Source organism: Sparus aurata, chromosome 21, assembly GCF_900880675.1.
Source record: "Sparus aurata chromosome 21, fSpaAur1.1, whole genome shotgun sequence".
NCBI lineage: Eukaryota > Metazoa > Chordata > Actinopteri > Spariformes > Sparidae > Sparus > Sparus aurata.
Window position 1 is genome coordinate 18,745,931 of NC_044207.1, and position 20,889 is coordinate 18,766,819.

The 20,889-nt window shown below is 40.4% G+C and overlaps 1 protein-coding gene across 6 annotated transcripts in view; it reads left to right on the plus strand.

Moving 5' to 3' along the window:
• The window catches only part of pde1cb (phosphodiesterase 1C, calmodulin-dependent b), a 112,182-nt gene extending 100,344 nt beyond the window's left edge, over positions 1-11,838 (plus strand). For all 6 annotated transcript variants that reach the window (XM_030404162.1, XM_030404161.1, XM_030404163.1 and 3 more), the window contains 7 exons: positions 603-723; positions 1,594-1,675; positions 3,056-3,176; positions 4,914-5,083; positions 6,800-7,069; positions 7,371-7,433; positions 8,406-11,838. In XM_030404162.1, coding sequence (XP_030260022.1) covers positions 603-723; positions 1,594-1,675; positions 3,056-3,176; positions 4,914-5,083; positions 6,800-7,069; positions 7,371-7,433; positions 8,406-8,422 — 844 coding nt within the window. In that variant the 3' untranslated portion in view covers positions 8,423-11,838. The remainder of the gene's footprint in view (positions 1-602; positions 724-1,593; positions 1,676-3,055; positions 3,177-4,913; positions 5,084-6,799; positions 7,070-7,370; positions 7,434-8,405) is intronic.
• Positions 11,839-20,889: the final 9,051 nt, after the last annotated feature.

Below are 20,889 nucleotides of genomic sequence, written 5' to 3' on the forward strand. Positions count from 1 at the left end.
TGCATTATTTACTCCTGCTGTTGGAACATTTGTTTAAAGAAATTAACAAATGACAGAAACTACTTATTTGTCAGCCATTCAGAAAGATGAGTATCATAGACAGGGGTTGGGAAGTCAAAAAGAGATGGAGTAACACATTGTTAGTTTTTTTTCATGGGATTTGTTGCCAATATGACATACACAGCATTTCAACAGCTGTGCAAAACTAAAAAATGAATCCCTCCTCTTCGACTTTTGAAAGTTTCATTACGCTGTTCTTGCCCAAACAGTAATTTTTTGTAGACATGTCTGCAATTGTGCAACATTTTTGTCCCATCTTTTGTATGACAGACCCCACCAGTCTTCAGTGACTCTTGGAAATGTTCCTGTATTCCTCCCCTGATTGGTATTTTTAAATAACCTTGATCCAGACTTGCCCTCATCATGTACTTTTTGTCAGGAAATTCACTAGGCAGAGATTCAACAGTGATCAGATATCTTTAACTTCGACATGTTTTTTCTGTAGAAACAACACACAGCATACAATATGATTCATTAAAATTAAAATTGAATGAATTACACTTGCTTCAGCTTTGAAATTGTGTATCTGCTCTATTTTGCAGACTTGACAAGCCCAAAGCCCTGTCCCTGCTGCTGCACACAGCAGACATCAGCCACCCGGCCAAAAGTTGGGACCTCCACCACCGCTGGACCACCTCCCTACTGGAGGAGTTCTTCAGACAGGTGAGTCACAAAGTGAATCATGAGTGGCTGGTCTAGTGAAGATCTGAGGTTCAGATGCATGTAGAGAGAACATGTATTTTTTAGCTTCTCACTTACATAAATGAGATAGACTGTACACTTGATTGACTGTTTGTGAGGTAGATATATATGACAGCCCTGCAATAAATCTAATATTTTGTCCACTTTCCCTCTTTTATGGTGATGGAGGTAGAATAATTATGAGAAAGACGAGCCTTAAATTTTCTTTGACACAGTTTGAGTGTAACACCGAGAATGAAATAACAATGATATTAGTGAATGATTATTTTGATATGGTGCTTTGCCAAATCACTTTTCATCAGTGAGATATGAAGTCATATTCATAAGTTTAATTGCAGGCACTCTGCTCTCTGTCACTTTTAAAAATGATGCCATGACAGTGCCACAGCATTGATAGAACAATGCATTTGACCATAAATAATAACTGTGTATAAGTCTCAGCAAGAAGGACAGACGTTAAACTGGTTCCACATTGCTTTCGTCTCTTTCATTATTAATCCACATTGTTCTCATTATCAGTGCTATTGTTATTGTGGCTGCTGTCACAAGGCCTTTGTCTCTCGGGATATGAATCGCCGATAAATAGCTTCACCAAAAGAACATTGCCTCCCAACTCCACATCTCATCTGTTTGTGACAAATCAGTAGAGAAAATGAAACACATTTGTGGCCCAAAAGTACTCAGGGCGGGGGCCAGACTAATCCAAAGCCTGTTGATAGAAGTGTGAGCATATGGTGGACTGTATTCTGGTGGTGTGTGGTGCAGCGTGTGTGTGTGTGTTTTTGTAGAGACTGAGAATGATTTTGACTGAGGAAACTGCTGTTGTTCCAGGGGGACAAAGAAGCAGAGCTCGGCCTGCCATTCTCTCCACTTTGCGACAGGAAGTCCACAATGGTAGCACAGTCCCAGATCGGTGAGTGGCTCCTAAATACTAACACTCAGAGTGTATAATGGTGGGTGCCTGCGTAGGTGTACAAGCTCTGCTCCAGTGTGAGTTGAAATGAGAAAAATTACTTTTGTTTTTCTTGAAGTATTTTATCTGCACAAAAGACCAACTATTCTTCCTATTCTTACATTTGTACACATTTATTTCACACTCATAAATAACAAAATATGATTACATTGGTAATGGTAGTATAACAGACAGCATTAGAGTTCCCCTTCTACAAAGAGCGTTTTTTTGTCTAATCTTTGATTGGTTGTTCGAGTCTCAAGCTTTTTTTGGAGAAATATTAAATATGAATGAGCATTCAAATTAATTTAATTTATTTTTGCTCATGAAAAACATGAGGAAGAGACAGACCTGTTTTACAGCCCTGAGCAGTGTTTCCTGTGATACCAAATCCAGGGCATCAACTCATCTAAGCACTCTTGTTGCTTGTAAATCTCAAAGGACAGGTTTTTATCCCTTTCAAACACTCACATGCCCACGTTCAGAGGGCGCAGAACGAGGACTGTGCATTTTGTCCCCTGTCTCTTACAATAAAATAGCATTAGGAAGGGATCTCTTTGCAGCCTTTATGGACAGGGGGAACATTACAGCTACCAATAATAATTTAAATGTGCATGCAAACGTTGTTTCAAAGTAGAGTTAAGCTAGACTTTGATAGCTGTGATTGCGCAGTAATAATTTAAGGTGCCCAAGTGGAGCGTGTCAATGTTTTAATCTGTTCAGAACTTCTCCCATCTGCATCCTGGTAGCTGAACAATGTAATGACTCTGTGAAGGGAGACTTTATTGAGAAGATTAAACTGAAACTTTAAAAGCGATAAAAAACTGGATTTTTTCAAAGTGAGAGGGACAGAAGGACTAGAGGTAACTTAGCCTTTGGTTGACAGTGTTAATGCACAGACTTAAATCTGTTTTTATCTCAGATTTGATTGTTTTTCTGACATTGTGGAAATACCTGGAATCTTTTCAGTCGTAAATTAAAGCATAACAGTGATTGTTGTGGACTATGGAACGCAACAGACAGGTGAACAGGTGGCATGTAGTTTTAGCTAGCTAACTACTTTGGTGATTTACCCTGTACATGTCTGTATGCAGGGTATACGGGCATGTTGTATCATGGTAACAACTGAGTGACAGGGTAACACAAACTCAGACCTTCAGCCTACATTAACTGCATCAGGCTGGAGTTGGGTTTGGACATAAAAAAAGAACCCCTGTAAAGTGTAGGGCATGGTTTTGGGCTTTTTTTTGTCCCAGTCTGCATTAAAGAATTCAAACACTGAGATAAAGACTATGAATATATTTGGAGTGACAATTTGTTCTTTGATGTCTTTGTCTCCAGGGTTCATAGACTTCATTGTGGTTCCCACCTTCACTGTGCTGACGGACATGATGGAGCGCATCGTCACACCGCTCATCGACGAGGCCTCCCATTCAGGTTTTGCCGGCTTTAGACGCTCAAGGTGAGCAGGATAGACACTTTGGCGATTAAAAGTTTGGGTTCTTCTGTGCTGCAGAGTAGCAGGAATGAACTGAAGGAAGTGGGTGACTGTATTTTAATCAAACAGCCTGATTAATCAACGATGGAAAAAGTTTTTCTTTTTTCGACCTTTCACCTCTCATACCTGTCTGAGTAACTGTTTGCTCAGTGACGTGATTAAGCCTCTGCTGCTCCTCTGCAATAGCTGCACATCTAATCAGAGTATTGAGTACGGCAGATGATTCTTCCATGAGTAATCCATTTCTGTGCATGGAAATGTCTCCACCTTTCATCAGGCAGAGCAAAACACCTTGAAATTGATATTTTAGAGATGCTAGTCGCGTTAGCTTCTCCAGCCCTGATCAGAACTGGGCCTCAGTGCTGGATCGGCATACACAATAGCCTCTGGAGATACAAAAGGAAATGATCTTGTCTCTACCGGCTTAATTACTTGGCTCAGTACTTTTCCTCCAGCCACGTATTAAATCAGTTTGTGCATGCATTGAAACCAAACAAATAGGAGAGTACGTTCCACTTGCTCTTGCATTACTAACATTTAAACTAACCGGAGAAAGATCATTCCTTATTTGTTTAAAGTGAAAGTATTTTAAAGTGAGCTTATTAGAAAATGAAGCAGCACTCTGGGAGTCTGGCACAGCATCTTCTGTTGCACCTGCACATCAATATCAGCTTCCCCATTCCTCCTCAACAGCAGTCATTAGCATCATTCAGTGGGCCTCCAGTCAAAACTAACCAAGTGGAAATCTCAGATAGCATTGCCACTTGTGCAGTCTCCTTGTCTACATACACACCTGGGTGCTTATTGGTTTCCATGGACTGTTTCTGTGCAGCATTTATAGCTGCTTTCAATCACCTGTAACTATGTCTGCTCTCTGTGTTTGCCTTTGGTTATCTACCCGCCTGCATTTCTTCCGCTTTCAGTGTGCCTCTAAATCTCTAAAAGCTCCTGTCATTGTGTACAGACATTCCAGTGCTCAGGCGATGCATCCTACAGATTTTGGTGATTCCCTGACTTTTTTCTCAAGGTCAACGTCTGTGGTTTTGTGTGAACTACCTCAACAATCGTTAGATGTATTGCCATGAAATGCCCCCCACTTAGAATTGAATTGGAGTTACTTTTGTGAAAACTTCGTTAATGTATTGCTGCACTTCCATAAAGATTGGGGAAGGAAACAGGGTAAAATATTCAGATTTTTAATCCCTAGTATATGTCAAACCTAGATTCTACATTTTCTACATCATTCATCAGTTCCAAACCTCTATAATGGCCTCAATGGTGTCTATAACTTTATTGTATATTTTGTTAAGCTGTGTACCAAAAATTGATCACAATGTTCAAACCCAGACAAGTCTGTGATTTTATTCCAGGTCACTGCATTTTATTTGGTCGCCTGTAACTAACACTATCTTTCAAAGCAAGTCAGAGAGTGAAGAATTCAGCAAACAAGACTAAACATCACCTGAATAAACCTGTAATACATTAGCACGCCTATGACTATTTCAGAGTCATTACATTGGAATTTGCTACAATTACAGTCTACCTGCTAAGCATCAGCATTTTAGGGTTGTATTTGTGACCACATTGGCACTTAGCTCAAAGCAACACTGTGTCAGTACAGCTACACAGAGCTGCTTGCATGGCTGTAGTCTCTTTATATATCTTGAAACTTTTAACTCACCTTTTCATTTATCTTTCCAGTCTGAACAGTATTACCTCGGATGAGGCCAAGAGGCACAGCGTGAAGAGCTCTGACAGCAGCTCATCTGGACAAAGCTCTCTGCTGACAGTGGACATCAAAAACTTCAAGGCGCTGTGGAATGAAGAGGTTTATCAGAACAGAGAGAGGTGGAAAGCGCAGGCTTGTAAAGGTACAGTACATCCACACAGCCAAAAATATCATTGAGTAAAGTGGAGGTGATTTGGTGACTCAGAGAACATAAATGCTCTGGCAAAACTGATCTGTCCTAACGGATGACATCCAGAGCAGATTGGGAAAATTGGCTTATAAAGCTGCCATGCTCTTAGCGTCTGCAGTGCTCTTAGTTTACTCAGAGAAGGGATTTTGACTGACCTGTATTAGTGTGGGATTTTATGGGACACACAGATCAGCGTATCCACAGGTTTTATTTATTCAGTTATGTTGGTAACACTTTCTAATTAGTCATCCATTACAAGAGCTTTACTATAGAGGTTGTAATAAATTATGATCTTACGCTTTGTACATCTGTTATAAGCCATAAAAGGGAACCACAGTTGGGTTGCCAGGTTGTTTAAAAAAGACTTACCGTTTATTATCATTTACAGTTGATAAGACATTTATTCATTAATTATCGACATTTCTAGGTGCAGACTTGATGACCTATGAGTGTGAAATTACAGCATTTATTGGTGATTAAGATGAACACTGGCCAAAGGGGCACCAATATATGGGTTGGCCGATATCACTGGCAGATATGATTAAATATGTCAGTCTTGGTGTACTGCTGCCCGATATGCCCACATATGAAAACTCTTCTTTGAGAGATAATAAGGCAGGAAAAGATGTTAGGATAATTCATAATCATTAAATTCCCTGTTAATTACATCTTTAGCACACTGGTGTCATTTTAGATCATGAGGTAAAACTATCCTGCTTCCTTCACATGTCTTTGAGGTGATGTTGCAAAAAAAAAAAATGTGTGTATATTGGCAAATATATCAATATCAGAATATCTGACTTTCTCATACTGGTATCAGCATCTGCCCAAAAGTCTGACTGTAACTTCTATGACAACCTGGCAACCCACAAGATTAGCTAAAGTCTATATATGGTCTATATATCATTAATATATTCTTATAACTATTAATAGAGTTATCAGTTACAGCTTATACACACTTCATAAAATGAGCCTTGTTAGAAAGTGGGAATATCAAAGTGGTTATAATCTAAATTTTACAGTTATGATTAACATTGTATTTATTTATTTTATTAACCATGGAAAACACGAGCCTGTGAAAGGTACTGCTTGAAGTCATCACAGATAATACACATGCAGAGTTCATACACAGAATTTTAGCATCCTTCAGCACATTGTTTTGGTTTGCCCACCTGTTGGTTCACAATTTTCACACAATTTTCTTTTTAACAAAAACACAAAAACTCATTTTGCACTACCTACTGGGGCTGGGCGATATGGACCGAAATTCATATCTCAGTATTTTCAGGCTGAATGGCAATACATGATATGTATCTTGGCATTTTCTACATAGTGGGCTACATCTTCACCATCATTTTAAATGGTGCGGTCTCAGAATAAGTCTCATCTGAAAACATATCGATATATCTTGAAGTTGATATACCGTCCTGGCCTATCACCTGCACACCATCAAAAGGCAGCCTGACAAAGTTAGCAAGTAGCTAGTGGACAAAGGAGCCAGGTATTTCTCCCAGGAGATGGTGGAGACCAAAAACGGCGTAATTAAGAGAGTGACTATTGTACGTTGCAGTTCCATAACTACAGAATATGTTAAAAAGGCAGCCGTCAAGTCAACTGTCTTAAATCCACACATATGTTAATCTGCCTTCACACTCCATGTGACCTCAGAGGCAGAGGAGAGAGCTAAAAAGGAGGAGGAGGAAGAGGAGGAGGAGGAGGAGGAGGAGGAAGAGGAGGATATAGCCCAGGGGGAAGAGGCTATGGAGCCCCAGGAGCTCCACACAGAGTCAGAACAGCCTGAACCAAAGGAGGAGACACAGGAGGGGGAAGCGCCCAAGTCGGCAGAGGCCAGCAGACCAGCAGATGGCAACACAGGTGAAACGGAGCAGGAGGCGCCGCCTGGGAGCGCCATACATAACAGTCCTCCGCTGCAGAACGGTACGACCCAGAGCATGGCCTGCTTTTAAAATGACATAAGGCAGTTTTTTCTTTTGTTCGCTAAAATCTTAACATCCTAAATTATTCTGTGGGTTTGAACAATATTTGGCTGCACAGATTGAGTTTGTATTGACTGACTCACCGGCAGGTCATTAAGTTCGAAGATGTTTTTTGACGAACTTCATAACAGAGAGGATGCTTTGAGGTTTATTATTTTCCTGTTTGGACAGAGTGCATGTTTGCTCCCACTAAATTTACCTGCGTCAGTTTGCCAAATGACATGACTATTCTGACTTTTCAGGAGAGTTGTCTGAAGGAGCTGAGTCTCCAGAGAGCGAAGAAAACAAGAACAAAGGAGTGGATGGTGAGTTTGTTTTCTGCAGCCCACGACTATTGACAAAAAACAAACAGAAGTGTCCACACTGCCAAACTAACACAGTCTAATGCAACAGTCCTGCAAAAGAAATTCTGGAGGAAGAAAAGGTCTGGACAAAATAACAAACATGTGTCGACAGTGAAAGTGTTTTTCATTACCTTATTATGAAGTTTAAACTGTTTTCTGTCTACTGTCTACTTGATTTACTCTCTTTAAATCTTCTGTGGGATCTGGAGGAAGAGCATCTGCACGGAAACACTATGCTGGATATGAAGTTAAAAGGAGATTTTTAACCCCTCGAAGACCAAGACAACCGCCAATGGATAAAAATTGCTATTGTTTGGAGTTGATTAAAGAGTTTTTTCAACTTTTCAGTGGTACTATACATCCATAGTAAATATGATTAACCCATCACGTTCTGTTGCACTGATTGGTCAGGTAGTTTCTTCCTCTGGGCCAACGAGCAATGGTTGTAGCCAGCCTACTTTTGTTGTTCATATCCGATGGATGATAAACCGTATTTTTCTGAAAAAAGTTACTTTTACCGCAGCAAACTCATCTGCATGGTCAGTAAATCAAATATGGGATTTTTCACAGAAAAAACACAGAGGATAACATTAGACCAAATAGATGTAATTTGCCTCGAAACAGTCAGATGTAGACAAAACATCATATGGAAGTCTAAAACATCCAAGTACATCTTTTTAAATAAGACTTCTGGTTCATTCTGAGTTCACAGTAAAAATATAAAAAAAACACCATATTTTGACTGGTAAATTAATCAGACTTCAGACAAAGCAAATGTCAAATTTGGACTCTAAATGAACTGGTCTGAAAGTTGACTCTAAATAATGAATCATGTGAAACAGGGAGAGCAAAAGATTAAACACAGAATTTTTCAACTTCCCAGGAGATTATGATCTCATCTAAATTATTAACAATCCTATTTTTCTTTCTCAGAGGTAGCGATGGAATAAGCCAGCTCTGTCTCATCTTTGCTGCGTTGCTGTCGACCTGAACCTGCATTTACCCAAAATGGGAGAACTGACACTAGAGGGAAGACCATTATATGGACTGTGTCGCCCTCTACAGGACACCAAGAAACCGACACCTTCACTTCCCTTTTCTCGTGTCTCAACGATCAACTGCTTTTACTTTTATGTTTCTACTCCCACGCTCTTGTATGCAGAGCTCGTGGCTGAACCCACGTGCATTACTCCTCCCTTCCTGCTAACAGACAATACCGATGACGATTTCACTACCTTAAGATGACGGCAGAAATGGTGTGGGATGAAGAGGAGCCTTTTGAGAGACTGACACTGAAAATGTTGCTTTTCTTTTGTTTGTTTTGCCAAGCGTTTACTTCACTGCAAGTCACACGTTCAACTCAGCCACAGACATGTAGCCATTGTACAAGACTTCACTGCTGTGTTTTGCTTCTCTGTCGACACTCTGTCGATTTTTGGCGTCAAAAAATATAGTTTGGTTCTTTGATGCAATTATAGATATGTGCAAATTTGTGGGAAATGCAGAGGGACTTCTATAACTGCTGCAGAGTATGTACAGACTATGAGTGTGTGTGTACAGTACACTGGGTCACAGGTCTATAGCACTACTATTTTACTAGCAAGTACTCCTTAAACAGATCTACTCTGTGTAGAGAACATTCCCCCATTGCTCTAAGAGCTCCTGTTGGGAGTCTCTTATGTTTCCTGAAGCTACATGGCTCATTCTTGTCCCATCAACATGTTTAATTTCTTAGTGCTGTCCTCAGACATCCTGCAATTCTAATTGTATTCCTAGCAGACAGATTCATGTTGTTCTCTTGTGTGTTTTCGTCCTCTGAACTGTATATAATGAAAGTTTGTACACGTGTGGATCAGAGGTGTAGAAATCCTATGATCCCACCATCAACCAACGGATATTTTTTTCTTTTCTTTTTGGATATATTGTAAGATATTATAATGACAAACGTCGAAACATTAGAATGCAACTGCAAACATATCGCACAGACACATATTCACACACAAATGCATTCAAGTTTTTATAATATATACATCATCTATTTGTTTACCGTTTTGTATTTGTTTTGCATTTGTTATGTCATCTGAATCATGCACTTGATGTGTCTAATATCTTTACACTGTACGTCGCTTCTTCGTCAAAGACTTCTTCTTCTCGATGCCTTCTTATGTGTATTTAAGCTGTAGCAAAGAGTCAACATAGTTGCTGAATTAGAGGAAAAATCGTGTATGTGTACGTTGTTTTATTTTGCAGTCCGCTTTTGTCACGGCGGCTTCAGCAACGGGGCCGCCGGCGTAATGTTTTAATTGACGTGTTTACAGTGTGCTCGTACACCTATTAGCCAGTTGAACCCATCATGCTTCTCGTGACGCATCCGAGGCTATGAGTCCAAACTTGTATCTGCTTCTTGGGTGTTTGCCCGGTTTTTAAGGCTTCTAATGTTGTGTATAGGAGATGCAAATATTGCTTACTGTGCATATGTAACATAGTGAACCTCAGCAACGCTGGTTCAGCTTTTACTATATACTTAACTAATGTGTAATTGGAAAAAAAAAAAAAAGGAAGCATTTTGGCAGTATTTGCATAATATTTTCCCTTAAATTGTGCACTTTTACTTTGTTTTTCCTTCATTTCTTTGGACGTGAAAGTCCCAAAATGCCAAGATCAAGTTCATGGCACATTGTTACTTATTTTAAAGTATACTGTTAAGTGTATACTCATACAAATACGATCATATATGGGGTCAAAAAAGGGAGTATAAATTAACAGCTAAGAATTTATATACAAACTGTAGGAATTATTTTTTAGCCTCTTTGTTTTATTCCCGTGGTTTTTATATGATAACAGGAACTTTTATTACCATGCTGGGATACAAAGCATTTCATCACGTAATGTCACTGTACGCTACTTTCTACCTAAAGAACACAGTCAGTGGTTAGCAAGCCAGCTGGCTGAATGTGTGCCTATATACTTACTCTCCATTTGACACCTTTCACCTGTAGGAAAACTAATTTTGTGATGTCATTTGAAGCTGTACCAACCCAGGTACAGCCAAACAAACCGGTTAATATCTTCCCACAATATCAGTCTTGAGTAAAGACTTTTATTTTAGACGAGTCTGTCTGTAAAGTAAGCAGTTTGATGTTGCAGAAGTATTCATAATGGTATATTATGATGTCTTTCATTTGGAGAAATCTATTTTATAGCTGTTTTTTTTGTTTTTCTGTACCATTCCTGTTCCTGTTTTCGACTCTTTGACTCGACTTGATTGTCAAATCAACTTTTGTCTCTCCTCTCTGGTTTTAATTGTTCCGTGTGTGTCTGTTTCGAAAGGTTTTACTATTTCACCAGCGCTGAAGTCGGAAAAATTCAACTGTAAATTTCAAGTGTAATGATCGGATAGCAAAATTAGATTTATAAACAGAACAAAAAACAGTTTGCATCCTCAAACTATCCTGCCTGATTCTTGGTGAAGCAGAATATATTTTCTGTAATGACGGACCAACAAATGTACAGTCTTGTAGTTTGCTCTATCTTTCACTCGCTACTGTGATAGCCTACTGTATGAATATTTAACAAGAATTTATACCGACCATAATCAGAAACATAGCTGTATTTATGACATGTAAAGACTTCTACTCATGGTGTTTTGTAACGGTTACTATGGAACAGATTATTTGTTGTTTGTTTAACGCTTTGTTTCCTTGTTTAGTCTGAATCACTCTGTATCGACTGATCTCAAAACTGTTCTAGTGACTGAGGTTGGATGGATGTAGAGCGTGTGTGTGTGTGTGTGTGTGTGTGTGAGAAACTGCTGAGAAATACTTAATGTGCATTTCTGATCTCCTCACTGTGATCTGCTCTATAGATGAGAGTGTGATGAAGTGTGTATGTGTGTTTGAGTGTGAGTGCATGTGTGTGTGTGCGGTCGAGGTGAGTGGACTGTACAAAGCCGGGTTAATAGCTCTCACCACCAAATACACATATTGATACAAATTTGCAGATAAGCTTTTTTCCAGGACAACCAATTGTTTTTCACAAATCTAAAACTATAGGAGACATATTATGAAGATCAACTTATAAAACTGTTATTTTGGCCTTAAAAACTTGCTGAAATGATAAAAAAAAATACATAAAGGTGAACAGTCAGACTATTTCAAAGCAGTAAACCACCTCAGGTTTAACTTCCACTGCATCCCTGATCAGACAGGACTGCGAGTATGTGTGTGTGTGTGTGTGTGCGCGCGCGCGTATGCATGTTTGTGCATGCATGTGTGTGTCACTGTCCCATGCCGGCCAGGCGGCCGTGTGTGCCACCATGCTCTGTGACTGCACAGCCGTATCAATAAATCTGGACTCAAAGGGCTCAGATCATGTCTGCCTGTCTTCATTTCTACAACACAACTTTATGTGACAGATTTAAAGGGGCATTTCAGCTGATTTTACATGGAAAGCTCAGTCTGACAATCTGGGAGGGTCAGAAAAGATGCAAGCAAGTTGGAAGTGAGGGATCTACTGTAGAGCTGCAACTTATGTCTATACTGGCTATAACCCGTATTCACAACAGCAAAGACAATAGCTCAAAGAAAAATTCGGAGGGCATATTTCTATATGGAGAGAGACAAATAATTTTTGGATCCTGTTTGAATTGTACCGCGAAACTACACATATGGTGTTTGTGAATTTAAAAGATAAATTTCCAATTTAATGAAGTCCCCGTTTGTCATAAAACTGACAAAATATCAGACTGTGAAAATAAGTAATTATAAAGACCAGACAGTCAATAATCGCGTTTCTGACAACGTTTTATTGAACACTCACTGAAACCCATAACTCAAATATCGTAGAGCTGCTCCTGTATATCAGCAGCTCACAGAACTGACAAACTAACCTTTCACATAAACTGCAGTTAGCAAATGTATTGTGATTTTCTTTTTTAGTACCTTTTCTGCGTCGAGTTGGCAGCCATGTTGACGTTGGTGTGTTGAGCGAGACGTTCACCGCAGCTTCACACAAAACGAAACGGCATTTTATTTTATTTAAGACAAATAGCTACTATATTGACCCGGACAAATATCTTTTACACTGACAGACATCATATGTGTAGTTCATGGAACAATTCAAACAGATTCAAAATATAATTTCTCTCTCATTGGACTGCTTGTACATTTTTTTTCTGCAACAAGTTCTGATGGTGTCCACCGTAAGGGGCGTGACCTCACTCTCTGGAGTCAGGGGACCTTCATTGTCATGGTAACAAATGTAAACACATACTGATGACCGGTTAGGTTTCGGCAACAGAAATACTTGGTTAGGTTCAGTGAAGGTTAATACACTGGTAAGTTGATGTTGACTTTTCTTTCCACCTTACCTGGAGTTTCTCTCTGTTTACACACATCATCTGTCGTTTGAGCGCATGGTATTAGGAAGCATCTGTTGTCCACAAAACTGAGCGGGAAGGATTGTCATCAGCACACAAAATTGCCCTAGAGTCATGTTGTTCGTCCACAGATCGAAGCAAGTGGGCTGTGTACAGCATCAGTACAAATAATAACTGTAAACTGGGAGGAACTATGCTGTACGTTGTGGAATCAGCCCAGTTGCCAGAATAGATATGTTGGCATTAACTGTGTCTCTATGAGCTGACTTGTCTGTCAGGAGGTGTTTTTTAGACTTTGGGACAATTTTTTAGCCAAAACAGGATCTTTTCCTAACCCTGACCGGATCATAAGCACCGACTTGTCACACAGAAAATAAAGAAAACGCACATTTCAACAGTTCCATGGTTTGCAGACAGTAATGCATAATTTTTGTGTATTTTGTCCTTTCATGTATCAAATGTTTAAGTCAATGACTAAGAATATGCGTCCATTCTCTTTTTAAGGACAAAAGCAGTGGCAGGCTGACAGATGGGATTCAGCCCTTAACTGCAAATCTCTGATGTGTAAATATTTGTTTTCAGATTTAAGAAAACAAATTATCCGTGCGACGTAGCGTGAATGAAGACTGTTTACATTTGCTGAAAGCCCGAGCCTGCAGTATGTATGGCACATTAACTGCACGGTGAACATGTCTCTCAGCCGATAATCCACTAGATGTCTCTGTTACACTTCCGATTACACCGACGCTCCGCTGACAAACCCACCTCTCATACTCTGAGGGCCCGAAGCATTAAACATGATCAACGGACTTCATGTATACGGCGTCACTCTCCCAAGATAGTCAGCGTATAGCTCTTTATCCACCGTATATGCAGCTCCACAAACATTAGACACAGAATGCATATTTATCACGGGCAGCATGCATATTCATGGGCAGGTTGATGGAGCTCGTGGAGGGATGTGTATGAGTTCTCAGCACAGCACTGAGTGCCGAAGCAGAAGGCGAATGTTAATTCAATTATACGGCAGCTGTTCCTTGGTGCCCATGGCCACTGTGTTTGCACTAGAACAGAAATCTTGTATTAGGTCCCTCGCCATAAAAGACCATTGCCAGGTTCGAGAATGGGGACTGCCTGTAACCAAAAGCCATCAACAGTATTGTAAAGAGCTTTTAATGCTTAATTTTGGCATGAATAAGGAATTTTGGTCATGCTGCAAAGAAAGATTTTTTTTTGTTGTTGTTGTTTTGGCTCGCTCTTGATTTACAGAGCTTTTTGTTTTTGGTTATTATTCTATTAAATAGTCAATCTGCTCGGAAGTACAATGTGCAAATGAGTTTCTTTTGCTGGTATTAACTCCAGTCAAGGGTGGCTGGAGAGACGCAAGTGTGCGAACAGCCGCCAGGATAAAATGTCGGTAAGCATTTCTGCAAACCACCAATATGTTCACATTTGTCATTTAACCTTTGCATTACATGTTTTTTGACTGAACTTCCATGTCTACTGCAGTTCGATACAGCGTTGTATTGTGTTTGTTTTTTTTACAGGGATCAGGACATCTTCAGCCATTTTTGTGGCGACAAACCAGATGAACTGGATATCTCAAGCCATATTTGTGTGCAGACAAACGTGGGTGTTTTTTGATGTTTTTGAAGAAGTTGGGACATTACCAGTCGTGTTTTTTGGGGCTACAAGAAACCCGATATTCGACTAGAAGTCCGGACGCTACCCGACAACAAAAAGCTGAGACTTTTGATGAGAAGTCGGGTCAATTCCAGCCAACTGGGTGTTTTTGATGAGAAGTCAGGACATCGGCAGCGTTTTTTGTGGCAACAACTGGATATTTCTGACGAGAAGTCGAGACGTCTCCAGTCATGTTGATCATGACTAAATGCTTACATTTTTTATGAGAAGTCTGGACATCTCAACCAGGTGTTTTTGAGTAGTTGGGCTCTCCAGCTGTGTTAGGTGTGACCAAAACAGATATTTTAAGCCAAAACATGATATTTTCTTGACATTTATTCCGGTGATCGGGTTGTTCCATCATTTAGGTTAAAAAAAAGCTATTTTGACACAAACCCACTCCGCTTTCTGTGTGTCTGTGTGTGTGTGTGTGTTTGAGGATTCATGCTCACGACTTGTGTATAAACACACATATTTCGAGCATGAATAAGACAACACGTATGCACAGGCCTCGAATTGCTCACATACATGCAAATGCAGTTTGTCCATGCATTTATGCGAGTGCTGGTATTTGTGCTCCACCCCACCTCCTGTCCCAGGCTCGGGCTGAGCTCCAGTACTACTTGGTGGAGGAAGAGTAGGAGGAGGAGGAAGAGGGGGAGGGGGGAGGGGGGACAAGGAGGAGGGTGTGAAGGCATCCGCCAGCCTGTCCCTTCATTACCCAGCTCCCCGAGACTCGCTCTGTGTGATTTAATCACACGGCCACTGGTGGGAACTGCTGCTCTGATGTTACCTGGACCTGCTAATAAGTTTGCTTTTCCTTCATCAAAAGGAAAAACAGCCACACCCATGGGAAGGATGCGCTCAACTGCACATTACGTATGTATAATATATGTGTGCATGCAAATGTGGAGGCGCGCACGAAAATGACTTGGTTGTTCTCCTGTCACATACAGATGGAGTTCAGGGGGCAGATACCCAGTGAGCCGGGGTGCAACTAAAGCTCATTTTCACTGTTCAGTTTTGTTGAATAAAATGTTAGAAAATAGAAAACAATTTAAACACAATTTCCCAGTGTGAAGTGAAGTGTGAATTGATTTTATCTTGACCGAGCGACACCAGAAGATGTTAATTTACACTGTCCACTTTCAAATATACTAAACTAGGCAAAATAAAAGTACTCAAAGTAATTCCAGTGTTATAAAAAAAAGGTAGAAAAGATACCTTTAAGTAAAAGTAGTGCTAAAATAATGTGACTGCGGCTGTAATACGATTATAGATTATATCATTACATCATCATTTCTCATGCATTCATGTAAAAGCAGGATTTTACTGTTTTATGTGAGTTGGAGCACATTTAAAAAAATATTTTGTACATGACGCCAACTAATGATAATTTTCATGATGGATTCATCTGCTGATGATTTTCTCGATAAATTGATTATTTGGTTTGTAAACATTTTGACTGGGCTGATTTTGTCCGACCTCAAAGAGATTAAAAATAAAATATTCTATTTCCTCCTGAAATCTAGTGGAGTACAAGTTGAAAGTAGTATGAAAAAAGTACCTCAAATGTATCCTTAAATACAGTACTAATAAAAAAAAAGTGGCAAATCCTTCACATTTGACAAGCTTGAAGAAAGGAATATTTTTTAATTAATTATGTATCGTAGTTTAGAATAATTTTTTGTATTTGCGCTTTGAATTAACTCATTGTAACGAAATGGCTGACAATCATTTTCACGTCTATTTTGTCAGCTCTTAAGTAAAGACCGTAAATAAAAGCTGATGCTGTCACACGAGGCTAACAGCACAACCGGCCTTGTGGGAATCTGTCCTCTAACCTAACCAGAACCGACAACATGTTCTCGCCACTTAACTTCACACGGCCACATCGTGCAGCATGTAAAGTAGACATTGCCTATCAAGCTGTTTAATAAAAATTAAAGCCCGTCTATCCATTGGAGAGAGCACAGAGCTGTGTTTAGAGTGACTGATCGAGAGCCCAGAATCAAAGGGCCCTGTGGCTCGAGCTGTAAGTGTGTCTGGGAATTGGCCCAACTCTTAAAGAGCCAAGCTTCCCTCATCTTGACTGGGGGCCGAGTCGACCCCTTCAAAATAGGAAGAAGCCATTTCTGCTGGCAGCCAAGTGGTTCCTCTCTGGAAGCCTGTCAGGTGAGGAGTCGAGGCTGCCAACTGTAACCCCCTCAGGTGGGCACAGGGGGCAGGGCAGACCTCCATCATGGCTCCGGCACTGTGACACGCAGCAGATGATGCAGAGGGCAGCGAGCTCCCTGAAGCCCCTCCGCGAAAATCTGCAGTGAAAACACTCCAGTCGACTCCACAGTGATGGATTAATGAAAATACAACAATCAGAATAAACGTAACGTTAAGATGAACTTCATGTTACAGCTTTTATTTTTCAACTATTTTTATTTCATGACAGCGCTGTGCTTATGATCTGGTTAGGTTTAGATACGGTTATGGTTCAGAAAAGACTGTGTTTTTCCGTTAAATACCAGTTTTCATCCCGGCTAACATGGCCAGAGATACCTTGAAGTCCTGTCAAATACATCCAGTGGTTTCGCTCTTACAAACGTTGAAACACAGCCTCGCACTTCCACCTCCATCTCCTTATATGAAAGTCAGGTCAGGAGCATGTTACGTAAATGTGATATGACACATAGTGTAGAAACGTTAGTAAGGTGTGCCAGTGAAACGTACAGATGTGAAAGTATGGTCGGGTTGCAGAAACTGGACACACTTTATTCGAGTGACTGGGCAGGTTACATCACTACATTTCAGAGGGAAAATTTCAAAATATAATAAATATGCCCAATGAACTCTTTACGTATGATACATGTCTGCAATCTCATTTGTACCACCTACATATATTAAAAGAAGAGGAAAAAAACATATTATTATGGCCTATGGGGGGGATGATTAAAAAGTTAACTGACCATAATGTAAAATAAAATAAAGTAAAATAAAGAGAAAAAATATATATATTCATACACAGTACACATATAGACCCAAAGCTCCACAGTATACCTAAAAAAAGGTGCACTACTCTGTTTTGTCAAGGGCCTTATACAGTGCTGAAGGTTTAATGAGAAACACTTGAACATCACATTCCTGAAGCATCAGGCATCAATTACCATAATGTAATTCAATCGTAGTAAGAAAAAATAAAAACAGAAAAAGGAACTGTTACGTCTGCTACTCCAAACTTCTTCTTTCAGCCTTGTTAACTTCACCTCCATGACAAGAAACCAACAGAAAAAACAAACAACACGTTGTCTCGGCTGCTTAAAAAAAACGTCCCGACAACATTAAAATGAACCACTGGAAGATTTTCTTATTTTCTTTGCTTCTGATGACTCTTTGTAGGGCTGTGATTCATCATTCTGCACTCTCCCTTTAAATCAACCTCAAACCAATTTAACACCACAACACCATGTTGCTTGTTCTCGCTAAAACTGGTTAAACACAGATGGCGTGGTGTCATGTTGAGATATTTCCAGCAACGTTACAATGGAGTTAAGCAGAGCGGAGAACTAGGTGGAGTTCTGCTGAACAGCCAGGGGTGGATTCGCTCGCTACGAATTCAGCTCTCCATCTTTCATTTTCAGAGTGTAATTGAAAAACATTTAATTGCTATGCACAAAAAAGATGATAACGCTCCTGAAGCCGCTCAGCCTCTGCGGTACGGATCAGAGGGGACGGAAACTTAATGTGGAACAAAACTACAATTTCAGTTAAACTTTTATAACATCCCGACTATTAATACAAGTTTAACCGCTTATTTACTGTTTGTTGAAACCACAACATGAATCTCTGCTCAATTCGAAGCATCCTTTTAGTTTACTTTGTCGAGGCTGTCACAACTTTCATGCTGCATTCAGCATTTTGAGATTAAACGTCGCAGATATTGTGACTGTCCGTGAAGGAGTCTGTGGCCGTAATTAGCCTGTTAGCATGAGGGCTGGAGGCAGGGGGGAACCACTTCGCGTTGCAAGAGGCGCTAGTTTGTTAGCCGCTGCAGTTTTACCTGAGAGATGCATGAGCAACGTCTTCACTGTTTCTGAAAGTTTTTTTAGATTTAGGTGCACTAAATGAACAAAATAAACTCATAAAATGTCAAGAGATATAACACTCCATCTTCTGTTTTCCTTAACAAACAGAGAAATACAACAGTATGCCTTCTGAATTCAAGTTTGTCTCTTCTAGTGAACTCAAACTCGACATAAACTGTATAAAATTTACCATCACAGTCCTGGTGTGTCTTTCCACAATCACTTCTGGGTTGTCGAAATAAACCCTCAATTTGCCGAGAATGATGTGAAAAATAATCCAGCTCTACATGCCGTATTTTGCCAGCTGCATCCGGTGTACACCTCTCCTGTGCCCGCCGCCTTTCTCTTGTCATCCCCAAAATTCTAGTCCAGGTCAGAGCAGCTGCAAATCACCTCCGTACTGTATCCCATTTTCAAAATTTCACTCTCATGTCAGTCTGCTAAATCTGGTCGAGCTGACCGAGGTCTCACTCCAGACAAACTCTAGGACCGCTGGCTCCACTGCTATCTGAACCAAGAGCTAATTGAAGGATAGCTAGCAAAGACCAGCAGTTGTCAGTTACTTTGCTGATATGCTGCCCCATATAATTTTGGAACTACCTTCAAATTCTGGCTATATTCTACTAATTATACCTTAAAGCACTGAAAAATTACAAATTTTACAAACAAGTTTGCCGATTATACGTATTTTTGCCATGCAAATCAACTGCCAGCCATGTAACTGGAAGTCACTGTTGTTTTAGCGCAATGTCACGGTGATTGGGTCCATCGCTGAGTTTTGGAGGTACTGGTAGGTGGATTTTCTGACCTTTGGACAGAGCCAGGCTAGCTGTTTCCCTATGTTTCCAGTCTTTCTGCTAAGCTAAGCTAACCGTGTCCTGGCTGTCACTTACGTTAAACTCTTCCCTGAATATAAATGCCTACAAGAAAAGGTGAGGTGAGCTAATTAAGCTAATCGTCTATAATAGGGGAAATAACACACATACTTGCAGTCATTGTGATCATCTGATTTGAGCAACACCAAACCTTAACATGTGGCTGATGAAGCTGGTAGAATAAATGTAGCAAACCCCCTTTCCAACTAAATTCACACTCGTAAAAACTCTTCTCGTTTTTTCACTCTGACTACGTTAAGAAGGAAAGAAGTGGCCTCAGACGCAGCAAGACGACAGCGAGCCGAAGACAGCTGACGAGCGAAGAGGGAGAAAGACATCAAATCAACGCTGAAAAGTGTCGATTAGGTGAGAAAACGACATTACAGCCCTGTCAATCATCTCGGCCTCATGCTTGGAGCGAGGAGAAAAAGAAAGCAGAGCTGCTGTTAAAAAAAAAGTTGCTAAATCAGTCGGATCGCATGCGCGAGACGATGAAGATGTCCCTCACTTCAGATGTTTTAAAGGTGGTGTGGAGAATATAAATAATCTGTGTTTACTCACGTATGTTGACGTTTATAGTTACTATAGGTTTCTGCTGTCAGACGCCACCTCCTCTGTCTTAAAGTGCAGCAGACACAGTATAACATACAATATAAAACAAAAGATGCGGCTGTTTCTCAAATACAATGTATGACACATTTTTATTTATCTTATCACTTTCGGGGTATAGAAGTGTCGCATTCAGCCACAACAGATTGCCACAGCCACTTTGAACGTGTGCGAACAGATTGTGCTTTGAAAAAAAGGAACCGGGTGCCTCCAGCAACATTTCACGTCTGCATCCCATCTCTGTCTGAAAACGGGACTAACATCTTTACATTATACATCTTCAAAAACATATCCATTATTCATACGCCCATATTTTAATACTATTAGCACTCGCATGCCACCCACCTAAATACCTGTGTGTTTCTTATCAAAGCGGCAGTGACAGTCGGAGTTACTTTGTTTGGGTGTGAAGAAATGAGCTGGGATTAAGGAAGCATCGCACAAAAATTAAATTTGATTAGGGAGGTGGTTTATCTTTTTTTTCCGAACGCCGTGAAATCTCACATGGGCACGAGAGAAACTTCGCTCTTTGCCTCTCACTGGACCGTCGTGTTGTTTGCGAAGACAACAGCAACAAAGGCAGACACAGACTCGCACACAGAAAGACGACGTGCTCCCACCTGTGTGGGTGGGAGGTGTGGCCACTCAGCAGCTGAGTGGGGCAGCATATGGAGTTTCTAATTGGGTAGAACAGCACAGCTGGAGGACACCAGTCCAGGACCTGGCCTCTGGTAATCAGTCCCACAATCCTCAGCCCTCCTCTGCACATCCACCGCGCTTGCATGTGCGCCCACGGA